Raw genomic sequence first — 21,892 nt, 5'->3', positions numbered from 1 at the left:
GGGATAAAAAGCTTAAATCAGCACAGAAATCTAAATCCCACAGTTTGTCTAAGATGCATAAACTCTGCAGTCAGGGCTTCAAGAAGTGACCTTGGTGGCTTAAAATGTTTGGGTACCTCTGGAGTTGGGAAGCTGGTCTTCCAGAGGATAGCTGAGCTAAAGCCTGAGAAGAGCTAATCAGCGCTAATTACTGTGCTCATCAGTGCTTTGCCAGTGCATTATTGTGGTTGACATTTTGGAGGAACTTTTGTCTGGCCCAGTCATGGCACCTCTGTCCTTGCTTCAGTGCTTGGGTTCTTGAATTTCTGACCCTTCAGCTGCACTGTGGGAGAAAGGTGGTTAATTAACTTTTAGTGATTGCTATCAGTTATTTAAGTGCAGACTGCATCCAGTCCAAATGTGGGATTACAAGGAGTGGATTTCCAGCTTTAAAAAGCCAGTGCATAATCAATAGATATTCCAGGTAATCTTCCCATATGTTTCTGCTCCTGCTCAGTCTCTATGAATAGTAAAGGTGTTACTATGCATTTCTCAATTCTAGCAGTAGTAATGATGAGCTAAAAGCTGCATTAGTAGCATGATTAGTAGCATGATACTGTGAAACAGCAACAACACGTACCTCAGCTAATTAATTCTGGGCCAGTTAATTAAATGATCTGTTGGAGCTGAGCAGCACCAACAGTTGCTGCTGGAATTTCAGCAAGTGAAGTCCTCTCTCCCTCTCAAAAGATGCTCATGGTTTCCTAAGCCTGAGCACACTGACTGTACTCAGCTCATCCTTCTAAACTGGAATATTCCTACTTCCCCCTACTGTGGCACCTGTGTGAGTGTACAGAATGCCTCCCATATTTTGAAAAAACTGATAAAGCAAGATTTAGAAAAGTGTCAAGTTATTCAGATAGAGTAAGTTCTTTATTAAAGCAACCTCTATCTTGAAAAGAAAAAAAAATATGGAGACATAAAATTTCCTAAAATAATAATAAGAAACATGCATTTGTCATCTGTGTTTATTCAGCTAGAATTGTGGAATCATTATGTTTGGAAAAGACCTTAATTATTCCATTAAGATAAGTTCCAAAAAGACCTTAATGATTTCAAAAGATGCGTTTCTACCTATCTTTTACTGCTTTTTCAGGAAGAAGGAAAATTAAAGTTAAAGCTGTGGGTTTTTTTCCCCTCTTCCTTTTTAAAAATAAGGCATTTTAAATTTGTAACTGTCCAGTTAGTTTGTTAACCTGGCCACAAAGAACTTTGTAATTTCCATTGCCTGTTTGAATAAACACAGATGAGATTATAAAGAACAGTGTTCAGCATCTGAAAGAGAACTCTAATTATTCCAGTGCCAGCCATGGTTTTCACCATCCTTTTCTTTTAGGAACAAGTCGAAAAGGTGAAAGACATGTTGAATAATGTGGCTTTGGACGAAGCCAATTTGGAAGTCAAGATTGAAAAACGAAAAGTGGAACTGGAAAGAAGCCAGAAGAGGCTACAGACTCTAAAAAGTGTTCGGTAAAGATTATGAAACGATTGTCTATTTCATAAATGAGTTTTAGCATAAAGACTGGAACTAGTGCAAACAATCCCTCAGTTCCCAGAGGCTTCTACCATTGTTTGGCTTGGCTTTGTGAACGAAGATTTGGGCAGGGCTCTCCCCACGTGGGTGGCCCTTCCAGCCTGCGCAGTGGATGTTTTAGGTGAGGCACAGCCTGTGCAGAACTGGCCCCACCGTTTAAGTCCCAAGGTCCATCTGCCACGGCCGAGCGAGCTTGGACTGTGACAGTGAAGTCCTCGGGGCTAGAACCTACAGCCCCTGGTATTGCCAGGAGGTCTGCCATCCAAGTACTAGCAGGAACTGACCCTGCTGAGCTTCCAAGATCTGATGGGATTGGTTGTCAGGGAGGCATTTAACTGCCTTCTTTTACCGTTAACCACCAATTAAAAATTCATTCTGTGCCCCTTGCTAGGATCCATTCCTCTGGGCAGTGGAACAGCCTGATATAAAATCTTTAGAATCACAGAATCTCGGACTGGTTTGGGCTGGAAGAGTCCTTAAAGCTCATCCAGTCCCACACCCTGCCATGGGCAGGGACTCTTTACACTGGATCAGGTTGCTCCGTCCTTGTCCGGCCTGGCGTTGGACACTTCCCAGGGTTGAGGCTGCCACAGCTTCTCTGGCAACTTGTGCAAGGGCCTCATCACCCTCACAGGGAAGAGTTTCTTCCATATATCAAACCTAAATTTCCCCTCTTTCAGTTTGAACCTGTTATTCCTAGTCCTATCACTACAGCTCCTGATGAAGAATTTCTTTCTGGCTTCTTTGTAGGCCCCTTCAGATAGGGGAGGTATCAAGGTATTCAGGTTCACAGTTTGGGCTGATTTCTTGCCCTTAATTAAACTGCAGGTTTATACTATCAGCTGACTTAAAATAAAAAAAAGGGGAAATATTTGAAAAATCAACAGTGAAAGGAATTCTGTTGATTCATGTACAGCTCTTGATCAGTACTGGAGGAAATGTATGGGGTAGGTGTGAAGCATCAAGCAGGAGCAGTGGCTTTAGGGTGCAGTGTTTAGCTGTATGGTACCAAGGACATCATTGCCTCATCACCCAAGTCTAATTACGCCCGTAATGATGCAGGACACTTTTGTAGTAAGGAAGTCCCCAGCAAAGTATGTGATTTACCAGCCATGCTACACACTAATTTTTTGGAGTCGTGAAACAGCATAATGAACTTAAATTTGCCTGCTGAGGGGGCCAAAATGCTGCCTTTGTGCCTGTGTCAAAGGTAATGGGAGTGGGTACACAATAGCTTTCCTTTTACTTTATGTAATTTCTGCATGTTGGTTTAGTGCAGGGTTTTGTCTTAGGCTTTTGGTCTCTGAAGTGGTGTAAAACCTTAAAAACAAATGGGCCTTTGAGGCTGGTTTAGCAGACATGGAAAGGAAGCTGCAAAATTCAAAGTGTATTTCAGAATTCTGCATATACAGGGCAAAATATATAGAATCATAGAATCACAGAACTTGGGTGATTCCAACTCAACCCTCAGGTTTGGGTTGGAAGGAACCCTAAAGCCCATCTCATTCCACCCTCTGCCGTGGGCAGAAACACCTTTCACTAGACCAGGTTGCTTCAAGCACCATCCCACCTGGCCTTGGACACTTCCAGGGATGGGACAGCCACAACTTCTCTAGGCAGGTTTCACTGAGTAGCTTGTTCTTGTTCTCCCCAGTCCTGCTTTTATGGATGAGTATGAGAAGATTGAAGAGCAGCTGCAGAAACAATACAGTAATTACCTAGAAAAATTCCATAATCTGACTTATATGGAACAACTCCTGGATGATCACCAGCGGGCAGAGCAAGAGATGTTTGAGGTAAGAGAGCTCAGAAATGCTCAGCAGGAATGTAGTGCTCATCCTTGCAACAGAAAATGTTTCAATACCCTTTTGCAAAGACAACATTACTATTTGTTGAGTCAGCTCTGAGTGACTGGCAGGTGATGGACAGGCCAGTGAGTGTGACAGCTTTTGGTTGAACATGACAGCACAGCTTTATTTTCTGAGTTAGTGAAGTGAAACCAGTGTAGTGATGCCCCTTCCCAGTCTCTGACCCCCTGACTCTTTCTCAGTTTATGTTTTTTGTACATGAAGAATGTTCTCAGCATTTCTAATCTTCCTTTTGCTACGTGCAATATATGTGCTAAGAGATTGTCTATCAACAACTGTTACACAAGGGTTTCTCATCACAATGCTCTTCAATTTCCTCATAGTAGCAATGAAAACAGCAGAGAGCATCAGTGAGGAGATAAGATATGCTGGGATCCTCCCACATAGAGTTCAGTTTTGTTTGGCAGAAATTCTGTTTTCTGTTAGCTTGCTGAGTTGTATCAGTTCAGTGGGATTCTCCAGATGGATGATTTGCATCTGTATCTTGTCTTGCTCCAGACTTCTCTTGGGTGTTTACTGGAGTTCAATGCTTTCAGCCAGGCTTTCTTTCAGCTTCCTGTAGCTTCATGTTTTGTTGTCTGGCCTTTCATCCTTCTCACAGTCATTACCCAGTGTATGTTTTGTTCTTCATTGAAAACCTGTTTCAGTGAACAATCTCCCCTTGGACCTTGATGCTGGTGGGTGTGGTGGGTGTGCTACATCTGGCGTTTCAGAATCACAGAATCATTTAGGTTGAGAAAGACCTTCAAGATCATCCAGTCCAACCTTTGACCAATCATCACCTTGTCACCCAGTCCAGGGCAATGAGTGCCACGTCCAGTTGTTCCTTAAGCACCTCCAGGGATGGGGACTCTGCCACCTCTCTGGGCAGCTTAACAACCCTTTTCATGAAGAAGTTCTTCCTGAAGTCCAACCTGAACCTCCCCTGGCACAACTTGAGGCCGTTCCCTCTCCTCCTGTCCCTGTTCCCTGGAGCAGAGCCCGACCCCCTGGCTCTCCCTCCTGACAGGGATTGCAGAGAGCGAGAAGGTCCCCCCTGAGCCTCCTTTTCTCCAGGCTGAGCCCCCCCAGCTCCCTCGGGTACTCTTGCTGCTCCAGCCCCTTCCCAGCTCCGTTCATTCCCTTCCCTGGACACACTCCAGCCCCTCAATGTCTTTCTTCTTGTGAGGGGCCCAGAACTAACTCCAGGATTGGAGGTGCCTCAGCAGTGCAGCCAGTTAACCAGTTGTTAACAGCCAATGCTCCCTCTTTCCTTCATCACCTCTTAGATGCAGGGAAAGCCATGTTGTATCCTCTTGAGCAGCCTCAAGTATTTTGCTGCATTATTTACCTCAGGGATAAAATAACTTGTCTTTTCAAAGATAACGTGGGCATTTGACAACTTCTTAATCACTGTGAACCAATTTCCTATTAACCCTGCTTTTTTTAGGCACTGGCTCTGGAGATGTTTTTCAACCTTATGTCTGCAGTCAGCTTGATATTTTCATGTGTCTTGTTTTATAATCTTCTAGTTCTTGTCCATATCCTGAATTAAATCATAATCTTGAGATGAAGCCTAAGATCTGATTTTTTACTTCTGTTTAAATGCTATTGAGACTTAATAGCTAGAGGAGAAATGCTTTGAACGGAGTTACCTGAAACTGCTTATAAATTCATGCGTAGAAGTTCGTTAATGAATTGGCAGCTCTTTGGGGGATTTTTGTTAAAAGATAATAAGACAAAGCCTTTGTCATTCAGGGCTGTGCCATGTTCAGAATACGGAAAGCATTTTTTATTTTCTGCTTTCTTGTTCTTTCTGTGAGACACCTGGGAATCCACCCATATGGTTTGGCTTTTCATATACTGGGATTAGCAGGGAATGGCACTTCAGCACAGTACAGAAAAAAACAGTGGAAAAGCATGTGACAAAAAGATGTGTTTTTTCCCTGCACACTTTTGCCACTTGTACCTAAAAATACCTATAATGTATAAATGATGGAACTCTGACCAGCTTTTTGTGAGCAGCAACATAGTTACTCAGATAGCCATGACTGTTCTGCTGCAGAAGCTGTTGCTTTGGTAGAAGAGGAGGTGGTGTGTGTCTCTTACAGCCAGATTTGCAGGAGTGCTGGAGTCCAAACTGTTACTTGAAGTCATTATATTAGTCCTCAAAATCAAAATCCAGGACTTGAGAACTGAAAGAGGATGAAGAATTTCAGCCTGAAGACGAAGGCTCTGGGGAGACCTTGGAGCCCCTTCCAGTGCGTAAATGGGCTCCAAGAGAACTGGAGAGGGACTTGGGACAAGGGCACAGAGGGACAGGACAAGGGGGAACGGCTTCCTGCTGACAGAGGGCAGGGTTAGATGGAATACAGGGAAGGAATTCTTCCCTGTGAGGGTGGTGAGGCCCTGGCACAGGTTGCTCAGAGAAGCTGTGGCTGCCCCATCCCTGGGCTAGTGGAAGGTGTCCCTGCCCATGGCAGGGGGTGGAATGGGGTGAGTTTCCAACGCAAACCATTCCATCATTCTGTAGTTCTAATCTGGGTCCCAGCTAAACCCAGAGACTTCCTGATGCACTGCCATTTCCAAAGCAGTGAGGAGACTTTTATTTTCATTTTTAAAAGCTAATGCTCTGTTTAAACCACTTTGGATTAGTCTGTTGCCAGCCTGGAACACAAGGGTAGGCCTCTCACTTCTGTCAGTAGTGATCTGCTTTTCAGGTGGTCCTTCACTTCTTTAGCTACGTGTTGGTGAAGCAAAACTATGGGTTGTTTATTACATGCTTGAGAAAACCCCACAATTTGCTCCAAAACTGTGCTGAATGTTTTCCTGAAGTTTACAATCTTGTGCCATTTTCAGCATCATCAGAGGAAAAAGTAATGAAGCAGATAATTACATTTAATCTATTTTAATACATGTTCTTCCACCCGTCAGAAAACACTAAAAATTATGTTGATTTTTCACCCAACCCTGATTTGTCTTTTATTCCACCAAACAAAGCTTAATTTTCTTCTGCAGAAAGAGCGTGAGGCAATTCTTTTATCATCTCTGTGTATTTTGCTACATAGCTTGCCAGCAAAAAGCAACAGCAATGTAATTAGATTAATCTAACACTGCCTGTGCTGCTCTGAGAACTGATTCCTGGATCCCTCTCCTTGACTTTGTGCAAGTTTTTAGGAGGAATGTTTTTTCTGATGGAGAGACTATTGCTGAATAATGAGATTAATCTCCCCTGCAGTTGGACTTGGAGCTGGTTTGGACTTTGCTGCTGTCACACAGCTGATGCCCTGGGCCAGAGTGCATTTCCTAATTAGAGAAATGATTTAAAGATTGTACCCAAGCACACAGTTTTAATTAAGTGACATTGAGCCACTCCAGACTGCAGGGGTGTGTGATTGGTGTGGATTTTTTACGGTTGGTTTTTCATGCTGTGGGTGTTCAGTCACATGGAGAGCAGAGCCTTGTAGCTCCTGGAGGTGTCCTGAGCCTCCTGTTTCTTTTGCCTCCTGGTAATAAGGACTGGTGCTTGGAGAGCCATTGGCAGCAGTCTGCTGCCAAGCACTGAGCTAAGAAACTCTGTGTTAAAAGAAACTTTAAGGCGTTAAGTGAACCAAGCAGTTAATTAATGATGAAATTCATTCCTGCAGAGCACCTCTGATGTAGGAGCCCTTTCAAATCAATGAAAAATACGAAATTATTTGTTAATTATGAACTGGAGATAGCAGAAATCCTCACATGACTCTTCTTTAGAGTGAGTTTCTCACACTTCTTGGCAAACTGTCATGCACTACTTATTCTTGGGTCTGAGAAATTTAAACAAGGACCTTTTGTCTTTGTGGTTTTCTTCACCTTTTTTTACTTTCAGTCACCTCTTTTATTCTGCTTCTGTTCTTTTGTGGAATTAATCCAACTTCTTGCAGTTCTGTGCTGAGTCAGGAATTTATGTGTCATGTCACCTCAACGATTTGCATGTATTTTTCTGCTTTGTAAAAAGATTCAGCACATTTGGTTCATTTTTACTGTTTCTAAGATGAAATAGTTTTGAATGTTTAGGCATGAAAGCTGTTAGAACTTTGGCTGTTCTGAAAACAATTTTCAGGGGTTTTCAGATTTGGACATTGAATTCTCTCTGAGTTTTAAATGAATGCCTCTCTTTTAAAGGACAACACAGACCAATGCAGTTCAAAAAAGTATTTTTGGAATTAGTTTGTGTCATGCCAGAATAACTTGGCAATATCCTTTAATATTTGCATTTTCCCTAGAGAGAATGTGCTTATTCTTTCTCGTGCTTCTCAGAGGACGCCTCTGAAGTACTTTCTTCTTCAGCTGCTCTCTCTCCTGAGGTGTTTTCAGGCTGCTTTTATGCTGGTGCTGTGGAATTTCAACTAAGGAACACCATCAGGTGGTGAAGGCAGGGATGAGGATGTCCTGAGCCACTTGATAGTTATCTTTGGTTTGCGATTGCTTAAACTATTTTTCTTTTCATCATTATGAAATTTTGCAAGGTTATGTAGTGATATAACAAGGGAGAATGGCTTTAAATTGAAAGGGGAGAGATTTTGAATGGATATTAGGCAGAAATTCTTCCCTGTGAGGGCGGGCAGGCCCTGGCACAGGTTGCCCAGAGAAGCTGTGGCTGCCCCATCCCTGGAAGTGTCCAGGCCAGGTTGGATGGGGCTTGGAGCAACCTGGGTTAATGGAAGGTGTCCCTGCCCATGGCAGGGGGTGGAATGAGATGAACTTTAAAGTTCCTCCCAATCCAAACCACTCCATGATTTATTCCATGATATGGCTCTCAGTAGGCAGTGCTTTATGACTAAACAAGGAAAAGCCAAATAAACAGAATGTATTCTGAATTTCCCTTTGCAACTCCCTCTTCATTAAATTCTTTCAGAGTCTGATATCAGAGCTTCTGAATATGCACGTAATAGTGATATCTGAGTTCTGCTCCGGTCTGAGATACCCCTTTGTTCTGCTGCTTTTTACACTGAGCTGTCCCACTTGAAATACTGAATTCAGCATTCCCATCGTGAAGGCTTTTTATTGAAATAGCCAGCAGAAGGTTAATATGAAAAGCGGTTGGTTACAGTCTTTAATCTTCTAACTAATGTACATTTGAGTTATGACTGGTTTAAACACCTTTATAGGAGAGCACTGCTAGTCCAGTTGTGCTGAATTGTGTTGAGTATCAGATGTAAAAGTAAGCACAGTCATGTGAATTGTTGATTGCTTCTATTTTGGCCTTTAGTCCAGTGTACAGGGATCACTGTATTGGTGCAGTGAGACATATGAATCCCATAATGGAGAAATGTGGAAAAAATTAGAGAAGGGGAAAGGGAAAGCACAGAGAGAGAGAGAGCAGGGGCAGGGGAGTGTAGGAGAAATGGACAAAAGAAATTATTGGCTGAGAAATGATGATCATTAAAAGAAACAGCTGGAGATACGGAGAAGGTGGGAGGGCATGTGGAGAGCATGTCAGGGAAGATGGAAATGTTGCTGTGTGCATTCATTTCACTGAAGCAAAAAATTGCAGTCCCCCACCAATGCCATGGCAACTGGCTGCAGGCTCCCAAAGGAGCCTCTGGATGCCCTTAGACAGGGGTGTGCCTACCTGTTCCTGGTGCTCTGTTGATGCTGTCTGCCATTAAAGCTATAGGAAAACTTTCTGGGAAATGAAAACAATGGAGATCAGTTCAGTTGATCTCAATCAGATCAATCCACTCAGTGCTCAAAGATCCACCTATTTTTCAGGAATATCTTCACAGCTGATCTGCCAGGTGAGTGATAAACTTGACTTAGGATCCCAGACTTGAGATTATTTGACTCACAGCTTCGAGTTCATGTCTGACAGACTAGAATATACGTTATCACAGAGCTAGAGATCAAATAAGAAATTACTGAAACCCTAATCACACAAGTTTTTCTGAGCAATGTTCTGACCTCAGAAGCCCATGAGGAAGGAAAGAGGTTTCTTATGCCTCCTTAGTGCTGTGGCTGAATATGACCCCCCTGCATAGGCTACTCGGTCTAGTTCTTTCTTGCTGCTGTTGTAAATCTATGCTAATTCTGTTATAAATGAAATACTCTGCAGCTGGGGAAGGAACACAGGGGGAGGATCTACTGAGTTTTGCAGTTACAACACAGAAACTCACCTAATGATCTGATCTCTAATTTTAACTTGTCTCACTGCATTTTTGTGCAGTGCACTCCACTCCTGAAGAAAAACCATCAGTGCATTCTGAGTGTACTGCTGTTAAGTTTTACATACTCTCTTTATCCAGTTTCATTTGGTAAGAAGATGAATAAGGGTATTGATCATATTATGGTCTTTTGGCCTTCCCTGCCAGCCTGCGTTATCCTTTTGAATATTCACAAAGACTTCAGATGTCTGAATTACATAACAGAAACCACTTGAAATTCCCTCAAAATAGGACATAATCAGGTCACTTGCAGCAACACCAATTGAACAGTCAATTTATATTTCTTCACCAGAGATAAACATTTGAATCATTGAGAAACATTTAAGTGGGATGATTGAAAGAAAGAGCTAAAATAACTCTAAATTTGGGACTGATGTTTGGTGCTTTGCGCCAAATGACATGAGTAGGTAATGTTAAAATGATGTCTGAAAATGAGGAGATTTATGCTCCACTGCCAGTACTTGGTGGAGAAGAGAAGCTGTGAGACTGGCATTTTGATTTGCACAAACGTGCACAATCTCATCAGGTGCAGAACAGTAAGGGCTGTGTCTTTAAACAGTAAAATAATTCTCAGCTTTCTGCCTGTGTGAAAGCAATTTCTAGTGAAACATATGAAAATGAAACATTGTGCACATGTGAACAGTGACCTCTGGGATAATTGCCCTAGCAGAACCTTGGCGTGGGCTGGCGGTAGAAGTTACTGTACTGTGCATGGTCATTGCTTTCTTTGAGAACTCCAGGACATTGCTGGGATCCTTTGGGGGGATTCTGATGTTGGAGTAACCACTGGGCCAAGCTGTGCGTTTCAAAAGAATTGCAGCAGGGTCAAACATCAGGAGCAAAGAAAGGTAAGAAATCCCAGGACAGACCATACAGCTTTGTGCCTCAGGGCCGTGAGTTATCTTTATTTTGCTAGAAGTTCAGTTCCATTCCCATTTGGGCCTACCCTGAGCATGATTGTGCTGGTTTAAAGGTAAACTGACAGGAAAAGGGAACCCAACACAAAAGGGATTATAAGTCAGAGTTACAATTTAATACAAATATTACAATCAATGCAGTGACACAAAGAGAAATTGGTTTTCACCCACAAACCCCAGAAATATAACCCAGCACCCTGGGACACAAACAGATTGGTGTTTGTTGGCCCCTGTGCTGAGACCCATGTGGTTCCCCTGAAGTGCAGAGTAAAAGGAAGGAAAAAACCTGTTGATGCAGATGATGGTCGCCATCTGGTCAAGAGTGGTAGTTGCAGTCCTGTTGTTCTGGTCCTCCTCTGCATCCAACGAGTGGTCCCAGAAGTCCCCAAACCCCAGGATTATGTACCCTTAGGTTCAGGTGGGAATGCCCAGTGCCTCCCCCAGGGTGGGGAGTTCCACAATGGGTGATTTACTCTGTGAGTCAGGGGGTATTTTTGGAATTGCTGATGGCCCATGAGCAAACATGACCCCTCAGGGGGGTGTGGAGGTGCCAACGACTTCCTGGAGGGGAGTTATCACAGCTGTTATCTCACAGGCTTCTTTAATGCCCAGCTTACATCCTGAGGGGTCAGGTGTGCCCCGAGCAGCTGCTGCAAATGGTCCATTGTTAACAGTTCATGAGAAATTATAGAGAAGGTGTAGAATACACAGAGAAGGTGTAGAACACACAGTTTTGGTCACACCCACACAGTGATAAACTGGCCCCAGCTGCTGAACTAGGACAGTGATGTAGTCCTGAAATCAATGGAAGCTTCCAGTGGAGGCTACTGCATTTTAAGACCCTCTTTTTTTTACATTTGCTTACCTGGAGAACTGTGTGCCTGTTTCCTTCTCAAGCTTTGTTCCACCTTTGAGAGGACTGAGGGGAAACCTGAGCCAATCAGAGCCTGACCTGTTAATCTAACTCACCTTGACAGTGCAGTATTCCCTCCGAGTACCTACTGGTGGCCATCCTGTAATGAGAAAACTTTAGACAGTACATCCTGTATCTCTCTTCCTGCTCAGCCACAAGAATATTTAAACCAACAGCTCCGGTTTCTTAATGTGCAGAGTAAAAACTGAAATGAAATTATCCTCTGTCCCTGCTATTATGTGAAGAAGAACACAGAGGTATGGAGACTAGAGAAGCAGGATGGGTAAGGTGAAACCTGGGGGTGTTGTAGTCACTGGTGGCCCAAAGATAATTAACTCCTCCTTTTGTGTTAGAGAATCAGAACCTGGTGCATGAACAGTCCTGGAAACAGTGCTTGTCATCCCCATTCAAAAGAGATTGGTCTGCATCATTAGTCATCTGCCCTTCCTTCTTCTCTAACCCACTACAATGAGATATTTTAAAATAGTTTTACCACAGTGTCCTAGTTCAGCAAGCCGGGACTAGTTTATCACTGTGTGGGTGTGACCAAAGCTGTGTATTCTAAACCCTCTATGTCATTTCTCATGAACTGTTAAGAATGGACCATTTGCAGCAGCTGCCCAGGACACCCGATCCCTCAGGATGTAAGCTGGGTGTGAAAGAAGCCTGTGAGATAAGAGCTGTGATAACTGCCCTCCAGGAAGTCATTAGCACCTCTACACCCACCTGAGGGGGCGAGTCTGCTAATGGGCCATCAACGATTCCAAAATACCTCCTGACTCACAGAGTCAGATCACCCACTGTGGAACTCTCCACCCTGGGGGAAGTATTGGGCATTCCCACCTGAACCTGAGGGTATATAATCTCGGGGGGTTTTGGGACTGGGGAACCACCCATCAGATCTAGAGGAGGACCAGAACCTCGACAGAAGGAGACCGCCACTCTTGACCAGATGGCGACCACCACTCTTCACCAGTTGCAACTGTCATCTGCACCAACAGGTTTTTCATTTCCTCCTTGAACTCGGGGGAACCACATGGGACTCAGCACAGGGGCTAAGAAACACCATTGTTTTTGTGTCTCAGGGTGCTGGGTTATACTTCGGGATTTGCGGGTTAAAACCAATTTCTCTTCGTGCCACTGCATCTGTGGTAATATTGTTATTGAATTGTGTCTCTGACATACAATCTCTTTTGTGTTGGGTTCGTTTCTCCTGCTGGTTTACCTTTAAACCAGCACACACAGTTAATTCTGGTAACTAGAGTATTGTGCTGGTGAGCAGGAATTAGGAGAGCAAATGTTTTCAAGCTGAAGAAATTGTTTAAAACAGATCTGTAGTTCCTGTGCTCGGGCTCTAACAAGACACAGAGGCTTGATGGTGCTGACACTTAGTTGTGTGAGAAATAAGAAATAAACTGAAGTGTGCGTCAGCCACCTGTTGAAGAGGTTCTTTGCTGCAAGAAACATGGGCTGTATTGAACTAAATGATCTCAAGATATAAGGCAGCAGATTCCATTATCAGTTCCTGGAACCATCAAGTTCACCAAGAACAACTGCTCTTCAATATGATAAACACTCTCCGTGAATAATCCCCACTCCCCCCCCCTTCAAGTCTTGAGGCTTTGTGCTGCCTCTGACAAAGAGAGGATCATTCAAGTGTCAGATTCTAGCAGGAATGTGGCAGTGGCTTCCTTGTGGTGGTGAGCAAGACACCACTGTGACTACCAACTTCCAATCGGTATTAATTTGGATGATGATTTCTTCAGACACTACAAACTGACCTCAGGTTTACATTACAGAATCATACACTAATTCAAGTAAATTGCATATCCAAAGAATATCGCTTGTGAACGTGCTACAATAAAAATGTAATCCTTGAAGGGAATGTTTAATGAGCTAATATTGAGTCGTTATAATTCATGTCTTCCACAAAAGCAAATAGGAAAAATGGAGAGCTATCATTATGGTAAATTTGCATTTTATGTAGTAATGAATACAGAACACATTTGATTCACAGGATGAAGTCCATCCTCTGTCTGGTTATTTTAGGCAGTTGGGAATTTGTGTGTTTATTGCTGACTTGAAACTTCTCGTATGGAAGGATTTCAATTGGAAAATTGTGGGCAAAAATGTTAGTCTGGGTCTTTCTTTCCCTTTCTTCTTTTTTTTGTTAGTTCTGTTTATATTTTTGTCAGTGCTGGCAGGTGATTTGAAGGCCTGTGTTCTCCACTGTCTTATGTTGCAATCTCTGCCAGTGTCTTCCCCATCCTTGTGTCTCTCCACAGTCCTCTTAAGCTGTGCTCTGCCATGGACAGTCACATAAATCCTTAGCACAGAGCTCAGTGCTGTATTTCCTTTGATGTTCTGCTCCATTGGATCTGACCTGTGGTTCTGAATGGTTTGGGAGTATTTCTCACATCACAGAATGGTTTGGGTTGGGAGGGATCTTACAAATCATCTTGTTTGTGAGCTTTAAGGTCTCTTCCATGCCAAACCATTCTGGGATTCTGTGATTAAAAAAACCCAGAACCAGTGGCTCCTCCCCTTCAGAAAGGAATGTTTAGGGCATTCAGGCTGCTCTGTTGCAGAGGGAGCATCCCATCCTTCTCACTTCCCAGCCTGTTCTCTGTAGGATGCCTGTATCTATTGATGGCAACCTCTAAATGTGGGAGCTGGCCACCAGATTCTGTAATCCCAATGGGATCACAGCTATGCACATTCTAGTTCCTCTTGCTTTGTTTCCTGTGATGGAAGAGCTTGTGTTCAGGCACTTGAGATGGGGGATCCCACTTGTGCCACCTTCAAAAGGAACATTTCAGTGCCCTCCTTCAGTGTTCACAGTGCCCCATTTCTTGTCAGGCTAATCATCACCGTCATCATCATCAATCCCTGATAGACCTTGTTTGAAGCCCCCCTCACAGATCAGCAAGCCTGACGGTAAAGGTTCTTCTGCCCCACTGATTCAGGTGCATCTTACCTCTCTCTCCCAGTCTTCATTCCTCAACAAAATAAAAAGGAACAAACAGTGTACATTGCAGTCATGTTTAGTCAAGCATAACTACCTATTCCAATTCAGAACTTAAAACTGGACATGAATTTAGGGTGAGATATTTAACAGTAGCTCAGCATCTAGGAAACATCATCTCTGGTCTTAAAGAACACTGCAGGTAGGTTGCTATCTCATGCTTCCATGAACTTTAGTCTCTTCCCTGTTTGTTGTCCCTGGCAGGTTTCCTCTCATTGGGAATGCTGTCGCATTCTCCGCAGTTTTTCCTTGTCCTTGTATTTCACTCCTGCTGAATGAGTGACAATGCTCTTGTATGAAAAACAGCTGCCATTGTGTAAGTGTGGCAGGAGCTAATCTCAGCTGCTTTGTTCTGTAACAAAAGCAGGAGCCCAGATTAACAGTCAAGGTGAGGGTGAGGCTTTCAATCTAGCAGCAGATTGATTTGCCCCAAGTGTACGGGGCAAAGAGCAGTAGGAACACCACTGTTCTCTAGAAAATCACTGGAAAAAAACCCAGAAGGAAAACGTGTTTTCCCTTGCTAAGATTGAAACATTAGACATAGAGATGTCCAGAAGATTTCTAAGACTGGGAGGGTGTCTGAAAATGGAAGGGGTAGCTTAGGCAAAAATTGAAATGCTTGCATCCAAATGCAAAAGTCAGTGAGCTCCAGTTGTTGTCCTGTGCTTTTAGACTTACCCCCTTCCTATTTCACCTAGTTCTTTCCCTTTTCTTCCTGCTTAGTGGTAACCATGTCTACCAGCCGGCTGCAGGGCACTAATTCTTTGTATTCAGGTGTTTTCCCACACCTTTTTGAAGAAAACTTAGAGGTGAATTTAAAACTTCTCAGCTATTTTAAATGATCAAATAATGCATCATTTTTATTATTACTGGTTTTAAGCTTTGCTATCTGCAGAGGCAGAGTTGTCTTCTATCCGATGATTTCAGCTCCTTGATGTTACCGTTTAAACAAATACTCAGCAACATCAGGTATATCATCAAGGCCTGGGATAAAGGACTGGCAGTCAAGAAATCGTGGCTTATCCAGATCCTGGATCACTTGCCCTGAGTCAGTGGCAGAGTAAGTTGTCGATGGATCTACTGCTGGAGGGTATTCTCAGTTGGGGAGTGTTGGACTCTAAAATACTCCAGCCAGTCTCACCCACCCCAAACCTTGGACTTTGGGACTCAGCATTGCTGTTTGAGTTGTCTGTAAAAAACAAGTTATATCATATTAAAACATTCTGACATGTGTTTCGTTTTATTGCTGTTTTCCAAAGACTTTCGTAGTCAACTATTAGGCGAACAGTCATCTATTTTACCAGTTAAAGAAGACTGAGGCACATCTATATTTTCTCATTCAAATTCCAGTCTACAAACGCCAGACATTTGTCGTCAGTACATTCAGTGTGCTGCAGAGACAGGTAACGTTTCTGTAACAACAGAAAGGGGGATGAAAAAAGCCCAGTTCTTTGTAAACACAGGGGAAACTTACTTGTTTTAAGAGCCTTTTTATGTAACATAAAGGGCTCTGTATTTCCTGTTGCTATTGAATGAGTCTGGCCTGTTGATGTGTCACTAGACAAGGGCCTGCTATGGAGACCTGTGACAGAACTGGTGAGTAAGGAGATCTGAACCTTATGCTAAAAGCCATGGGCAAATCACTGGGAATAAAAAGTAGTTCTGAATTGATATAAGGAAGGTTTTTTCCCCCATTGGATAGTCATCCACTGGAACAGGTTGCCCAGACAGGCTGATCAGTATCTCCCTTGGAGGTCTTTAAGATCCAACTCCAGCCCTGAGCGCTAGGTCTGATCCTGTTGCTGCTCCTGCTTGGAGCAGGAGGTTGGGCTGGGACTTCCAAAGATCCCTTGCAGCTGGGGTTGTTCTGATGTCCTCTGTCAGCAGCAAATCCTGCCTTGCTGCCTATTTCCCTTGGCTGTTTGCAAAGGGATTGATCGGATTACTCTTTTGGGCAGATTCATACCTAGGGGAGGCTCCATAATCTGTGAGGCAGAGGAGGAGAATTTCCATCTCAGCAGAGATCTGTCTTTTCCTAAAAGCAGGATTTTCATTGCCAGTAATCTCTAGTACCCTGGAAGGCCTGGGAATCCTGTCTGAGGGTGCAGGTTGGTTCAGATTTTCTGTTATTTTGTACTTAAGTTAATTTGCCACTGTGATTCCACAGTGTAAGCCGCCACTTTGGTTAAATTTCACTTGTAGGCTAAGATCCACAGAGTATATCCCTGCTACATTTCAGTCCTGTTAGTGTACTGGAAAGGCTGAACAGGGGACTTAAATATTGGCTCCTGCTCATCCCAGCATCCTGAGGCACCTGTGGGAGGTGCCTCCCCTGTGGGAGCTACACAAGGTCAAGGCCATGTCTCTTTTTCCATGGAGCTGTCATTCTGTTGCTGCACAGACAGTGGTGCTGGACCCTTGTACAATGTTGTGTATTGGAAGACCATCTGCAGCATTCCAGTCCATCACCCCCCTCACATCTCAGAAGGCCTGGATTGCACAGAAGTGCCAAGCATGAAACAGAAAAACATCCCTGACTATCACAGTCTTGGGTTTGCTGAGGTGACGTAAGTCGCATCTGCTAAAATAGCGTGATGTGTGGGAAGTGTGCCTGCATTGAAAGTGGAAGTTGGTTGGGCCAAAAATGCAGCTTTGATGATTTCAGGCATTCAAAGCCTTCAAAAAATTAAGTGATAAATTCTGTTTACTTTTTAGATATTTGATCTGCCATCCCTTTTACCCCCTCTTTGAAGATCTCACTTTTTAAGGACAGTAACCAGTGGTTCACTGATGCTGTCCTGCTTCTGACTGGTTTGGGGCTGCCCTTTTAAAATAGTTTTTGTTGTAGCAGTTTTTGATAAGGTTTTGCAAGGTGTAGCCTGGCAGCAATGGAGGAATGGGCTGCTATTGAAAGGGATGATGTACAGGTTCAGCAGCTCCCTTGGGCTGACAGTGGCTTTTGACTGACTTTGCATCAGAAACCTAAACTTGCAGAAGATCAACATTTTTCCTGCCATCTAGTCCCTGAGCTGCTGGCAGCAGCATAAGGAAGAGGCTGGAGGAAAGGGGGCGAAGGGCTCATCTGTATGATTAAACATTCTTTTAGCCTTCCTTTCTCTTGTATTTCAAGTTCATAAGCCCCATCTCCTTAGCCCTGCCGTTTTCCCCACAACTGCAGCGCCCCATCCTCCCTTATACCAGTCAGGAGTTTGGGTATGCACATGCTGAGCTGGAGTGGAGAATTTGCGTGGCTTGATTTTGTTTTGATGGATTAGTTTTCACCAGGTTTCTTTTGAGTCCCAGCATAAATGCTGCACCAGAGCAGGAGGGATGGAAGGGAAGGAGCAGGAATCAGAGCAGAGGAATTGCTTGTCTCAACTAGAATTCCCAACTTCAACTGACTTAATTTTTGCCTGGAATTAAAATACAGGCAATGATTGTATCTGTGCCCATCATTTCACTGGTCTGTGAACATTCTAAATGTGTTTTCTGGGTTTATGATTTTGTTCCCATGACATTTTGGAAATGTCCTTTTCTTTTTGTCCCCTTTTTTCCTTTCTTTGCTATATGCACTGTATAGGCTGCAGCAGCCAGTGGGGCTAGGATTCACATGGGTGATTGATTGCCTGCATATCCATTTGTCCCAAAGACATAGCAGTGGGGAGGCTGCACTAGGAATGTTTGCTGGGGCAGGGGCAGGATGGGTTTAAATCACTGACCATCTTTTAATTCTTGTGGCTGACTGGGATGAAGAGGTAGGGAAAGAAGAGAGCAACTGTGAGGCTTAATCAGGCAGTGTTGTGATCCACTGTTGCAGAGGGAGGCCTTGGAATAGGCATGTCTACGGAGACCAAAGGAAACACTGGTAGTGGTTGCCCTTTTTCTCTGTGGAACTGAGCTGTGCAGGTCTGTGGCTGCTACATCATGCAGTCATAGAATCGTGGAATGGTTTGGGTTGGAAGGGACCTTGAAGCTCATTTCATTCCACCCCCTGCCATGGGAAGGGACACCTTCCACTAGACCAGGTTGCTCCAAGCCCTCTCCAGCTGGCCTTGAAAGGTCACTTGTATCATGGTCAGCAGCCTGGATCAAGGAGGTGGGAACTTTTATTGGCCCACTTGCCATAACCACACCATCCTCAGCATGCTTACACCTTCCCTCTCCTTTAATCTTTGGCCACACTCTTCTGTCCTCAGTGCCATTTGTTTCTTCATGAAGGAATTATAAAGAACATAAAGAACAGTTTCCTCAGTAGATTATTTTAAATATTCAAAATCTACAGCTTATGAAGATGTGCTGGTTTAAAGGTGAACCAGCAGGGGAAATGAACTCATCACGAGAGAGATTATAAGTCAGACCTAAAATTTAATAATAAAATAGAAACACTGACACAAAAGGGAAATTGCTTTCAACTCACAAAACCCCAGCAGTATAACCCAGTGTCTTGGGGCACAAACCCAAGGGGGTTTGTTTGCCCTTGTGCTGAGACCCCTGTGGCTCCCCCCAGTCCAGAGCAAAAGGAAGTGGAAAACCTGTTGGTGCAGGCGAGGGCTGTGGTCTGGGTGAGAGCGGGGATCTCCTCCTGTCGAGGTCCTGCTGCTGCTCTGGATCCGACGAGAAGTTACCAAAGTCTTCTTACCCACCACTTATGTACCCTCAGGGAGCACCCAGTCCCTCCCCCAGGGCGGGGACTCACACAATGGGTAATTAACTCTGGGAGCCAGGGGGTGTTGAGCTGTTGATGGCCCCTTAGAAGCTCCGCCCCCTCAGGCTGGGTGTGAAGGTGCCAATGGCTCCCTGGGCAGCTGCTGCTCATGGCCCATTGTCCTTGGGGAATGAATAGAGGGGGTAGAATACACAGCTTTGATCACCCACACACAGTGTCAACTGGTCCCTCTGGCTCAACTAGGACAGAAGACATGCTTGTGCCTTTTCCTTCCTTGTTCCTGCAGATGGAATTAGCTTCTCCCTGCAGAATATTTTTCCATCAGTTTAGAGATTTCAGTAGTGTATTGACTGATGTGATTTGTGCTGAGTGTCTCATTCTGTGTGATTTGTCATCCTGACCTTTCAGCTTTATCGCCGTGGACACTGTCACACCTGCTTCAGTTTTGCAGGGTTATTCCTAGGTCCCAAGGATTCATTGGCAGCCTTCCCAGCATCCATGGCTATCTCTATTAGTATTGGAAGGTTTGTAGAACAGAGAATTTGTGTGGTTGTCCGAAGCAGATCTTTGTATCAGAGTTTATTCCCTTGAGAGAGGCACCAAGCTGGGTTTTTCACCAGGTACAGGTGACATCTCAACTTCTCCTTACCACCTGTAAACATCTTCTCTGTAGGCTTTTCCAGGAATTTCAACCCCCAAGACAGATATTTATGCCAAGTTGTGATGTCTCATGCCAGTCTGTCTCCAGGCCTGTGTTCCCAGCAACTTCCTCATGTGTTGGATGGGCCTTGGAGGTTTCTTTTTCAGCTTCTGTACCATTGCCAGACATACAGTAACATTTTTCCACCTGAAAGTGTAAAAAGGTTGTGCTCTATTCAACCACTTCCAGATGCTCTTCTGACTTTCCTCCCTCTGTCCCATGGATATTCTGAGCCCCCGTTTCCTTTCCTCAAGTGCACTGCAAATGTGGAAGTGTGATCACATCACAGCAATTGGTGTTTTTAATTGTATTTTGCACAGAAAAATCAAAGACTCAGAAAAATCTTACTTCAATCTTACTTAGCTTTCCCTTGCCTGACTGGAATTGAAGAGACTAAAATTAGCAAAATTTGCAGCTGAACCTTCAATCAGCTCTTGATACCTGTGCAGTATTGTGCATTCATATCTTACCTACTATATCATGTTTAGTTTTCTATTCAAATTCAAGCTAGATGTCATTAAAATACTTTTTTCTGTTCAATGCTGCAATTGAAGTAGTGAACCTTACTTTCTAAAATTCAATCTCTTGGCATCTTCGCCAGGTTTTGGTCCTAACTGGATGGAGAACTTCATGAATTCAGGGAAACGCCTGCTATTGTTGTAGTGTTCAGGAATCAAATAGTCCCTTTAGCCTGCCTGGTCTATGATGTTCTGCAAGTTCATGCAGACCAGAAAATTAGAATTAGTCTCTTCAGTTACTATCTGCAGAGCCAGCCACCATTCCTTACTGGTCCATTATTCTGGAATGAGAAGCACTGTCTTAATGCCACTGCCCCACTGCCACAAGCATCCTCTTCCCTTCTGGCTGAGTTACTTACTGAGTTGACCGTGCAAGACTTGGGTTTTTTAAGTCTTCATGTCCTTTTTTTGTAACATTTTTCAGCCTTTCAACACTTAAAGGGGGCCTGTAAGAAAGATTTTTAGTAGGGCCTGTAGTGATAGGGCAGGGAGTGACAGTTTTAAACTAAAAGAGGGGAGGTTTGGATTAGATATAAGGAACAAGTGTTTTACAATGAGGGTGGGCAGGCCCTGGCACAGGCTGCTCAGAGAAGCTGTGGCTGCCCCAGCCCTGAAGGTGTCCAAGGTCAGGTTGGATGGGGCTTGGAGCAACCTGGGCTAGTGGAAGGTGTGTCTGCCCAGGCACAGGTTGGAATAGATGCCCTTTTAAGGACTCTTCCAACTAAACCAGTCTCTGACTCTATGATGTTCTAGTGTCATTAGGGTTCATTTGAATGGTTCTCCTTTGCACCTAAATACTACAGAATGGTATCATATATGGGTGTACTTTTCCAGCTTTTGAAAGGGTTATTTGCTCCAATTTTGTTTGCATGCTTGGAAATGTATGGATTCACTCTGGTTTGGATGTTAGGAAGCTGCAGTCATTTCACAAACCACTTCTGGCGTTTAATGGAGTATTGGCTGAAATCAGCTCCCAAAGCCTGCTTTCCAAAGAAAGCCACTTCCCTGCTGAAACAGTGGTCATTTTCTGTGGGATGAAGACAAATTAACTCTTTTTCTGTGCAATAAGTGATGTTTCACCTACTGGGAGTGTAGGGTTGTGTTTCAGTGCTTTATTTGACCCAGGTACATGCTTTATATTGCAACACTCACAGTCAAAGTAGGAGCTCCCATGTTTCAAACACCACCTTTTTAACATCATACATTTTCACTGCTGACATTTTCTAGTCTCATTCTACCTGTGAGTGCCTGTAACTGTTGTTGTGGGATCATCCAGTTGGGTACTTGAGTGTGGCAACTTTTTCAACCCTGTCGTTTTTTCCTCTTGCAGGAAGCAGCAAACATGTTGCGTCTTATGCAGAACAGGTTGAAGGAAGAGGAGCAGCACTTGCTAGAGAGTGGAAGTAAGTGGTATTTCTTCACCTCTGGTAGTAGCAAAGAAGTTTGGGGTTTTTCTTTTTTTTCCAAACTTACTCTTAAATAATTGCAATTCTAGGTGAGGAATAACAGAAGGGAATAACAAACACTTGAGAT

General features: G+C 43.8%; 1 protein-coding gene across 6 annotated transcripts in view; it reads left to right on the top strand.

Moving 5' to 3' along the window:
* The window catches only part of CLUAP1 (clusterin associated protein 1), a 71,026-nt gene that overhangs the window by 19,415 nt on the left and 29,719 nt on the right, over positions 1–21,892 (top strand). For all 6 annotated transcript variants that reach the window (XM_071571396.1, XM_071571395.1, XM_071571392.1 and 3 more), the window contains 3 exons: positions 1,376–1,509; positions 3,228–3,369; positions 21,690–21,762. In XM_071571396.1, the coding sequence (XP_071427497.1) occupies positions 1,376–1,509; positions 3,228–3,369; positions 21,690–21,762 (349 nt within the window). The remainder of the gene's footprint in view (positions 1–1,375; positions 1,510–3,227; positions 3,370–21,689; positions 21,763–21,892) is intronic.

Source organism: Pithys albifrons, chromosome 16, assembly GCF_047495875.1.
Source record: "Pithys albifrons albifrons isolate INPA30051 chromosome 16, PitAlb_v1, whole genome shotgun sequence".
NCBI classification, from domain to species: Eukaryota; Metazoa; Chordata; class Aves; order Passeriformes; family Thamnophilidae; genus Pithys; species Pithys albifrons.
This window is presented reverse-complemented; position numbering and strand designations above follow the sequence as displayed.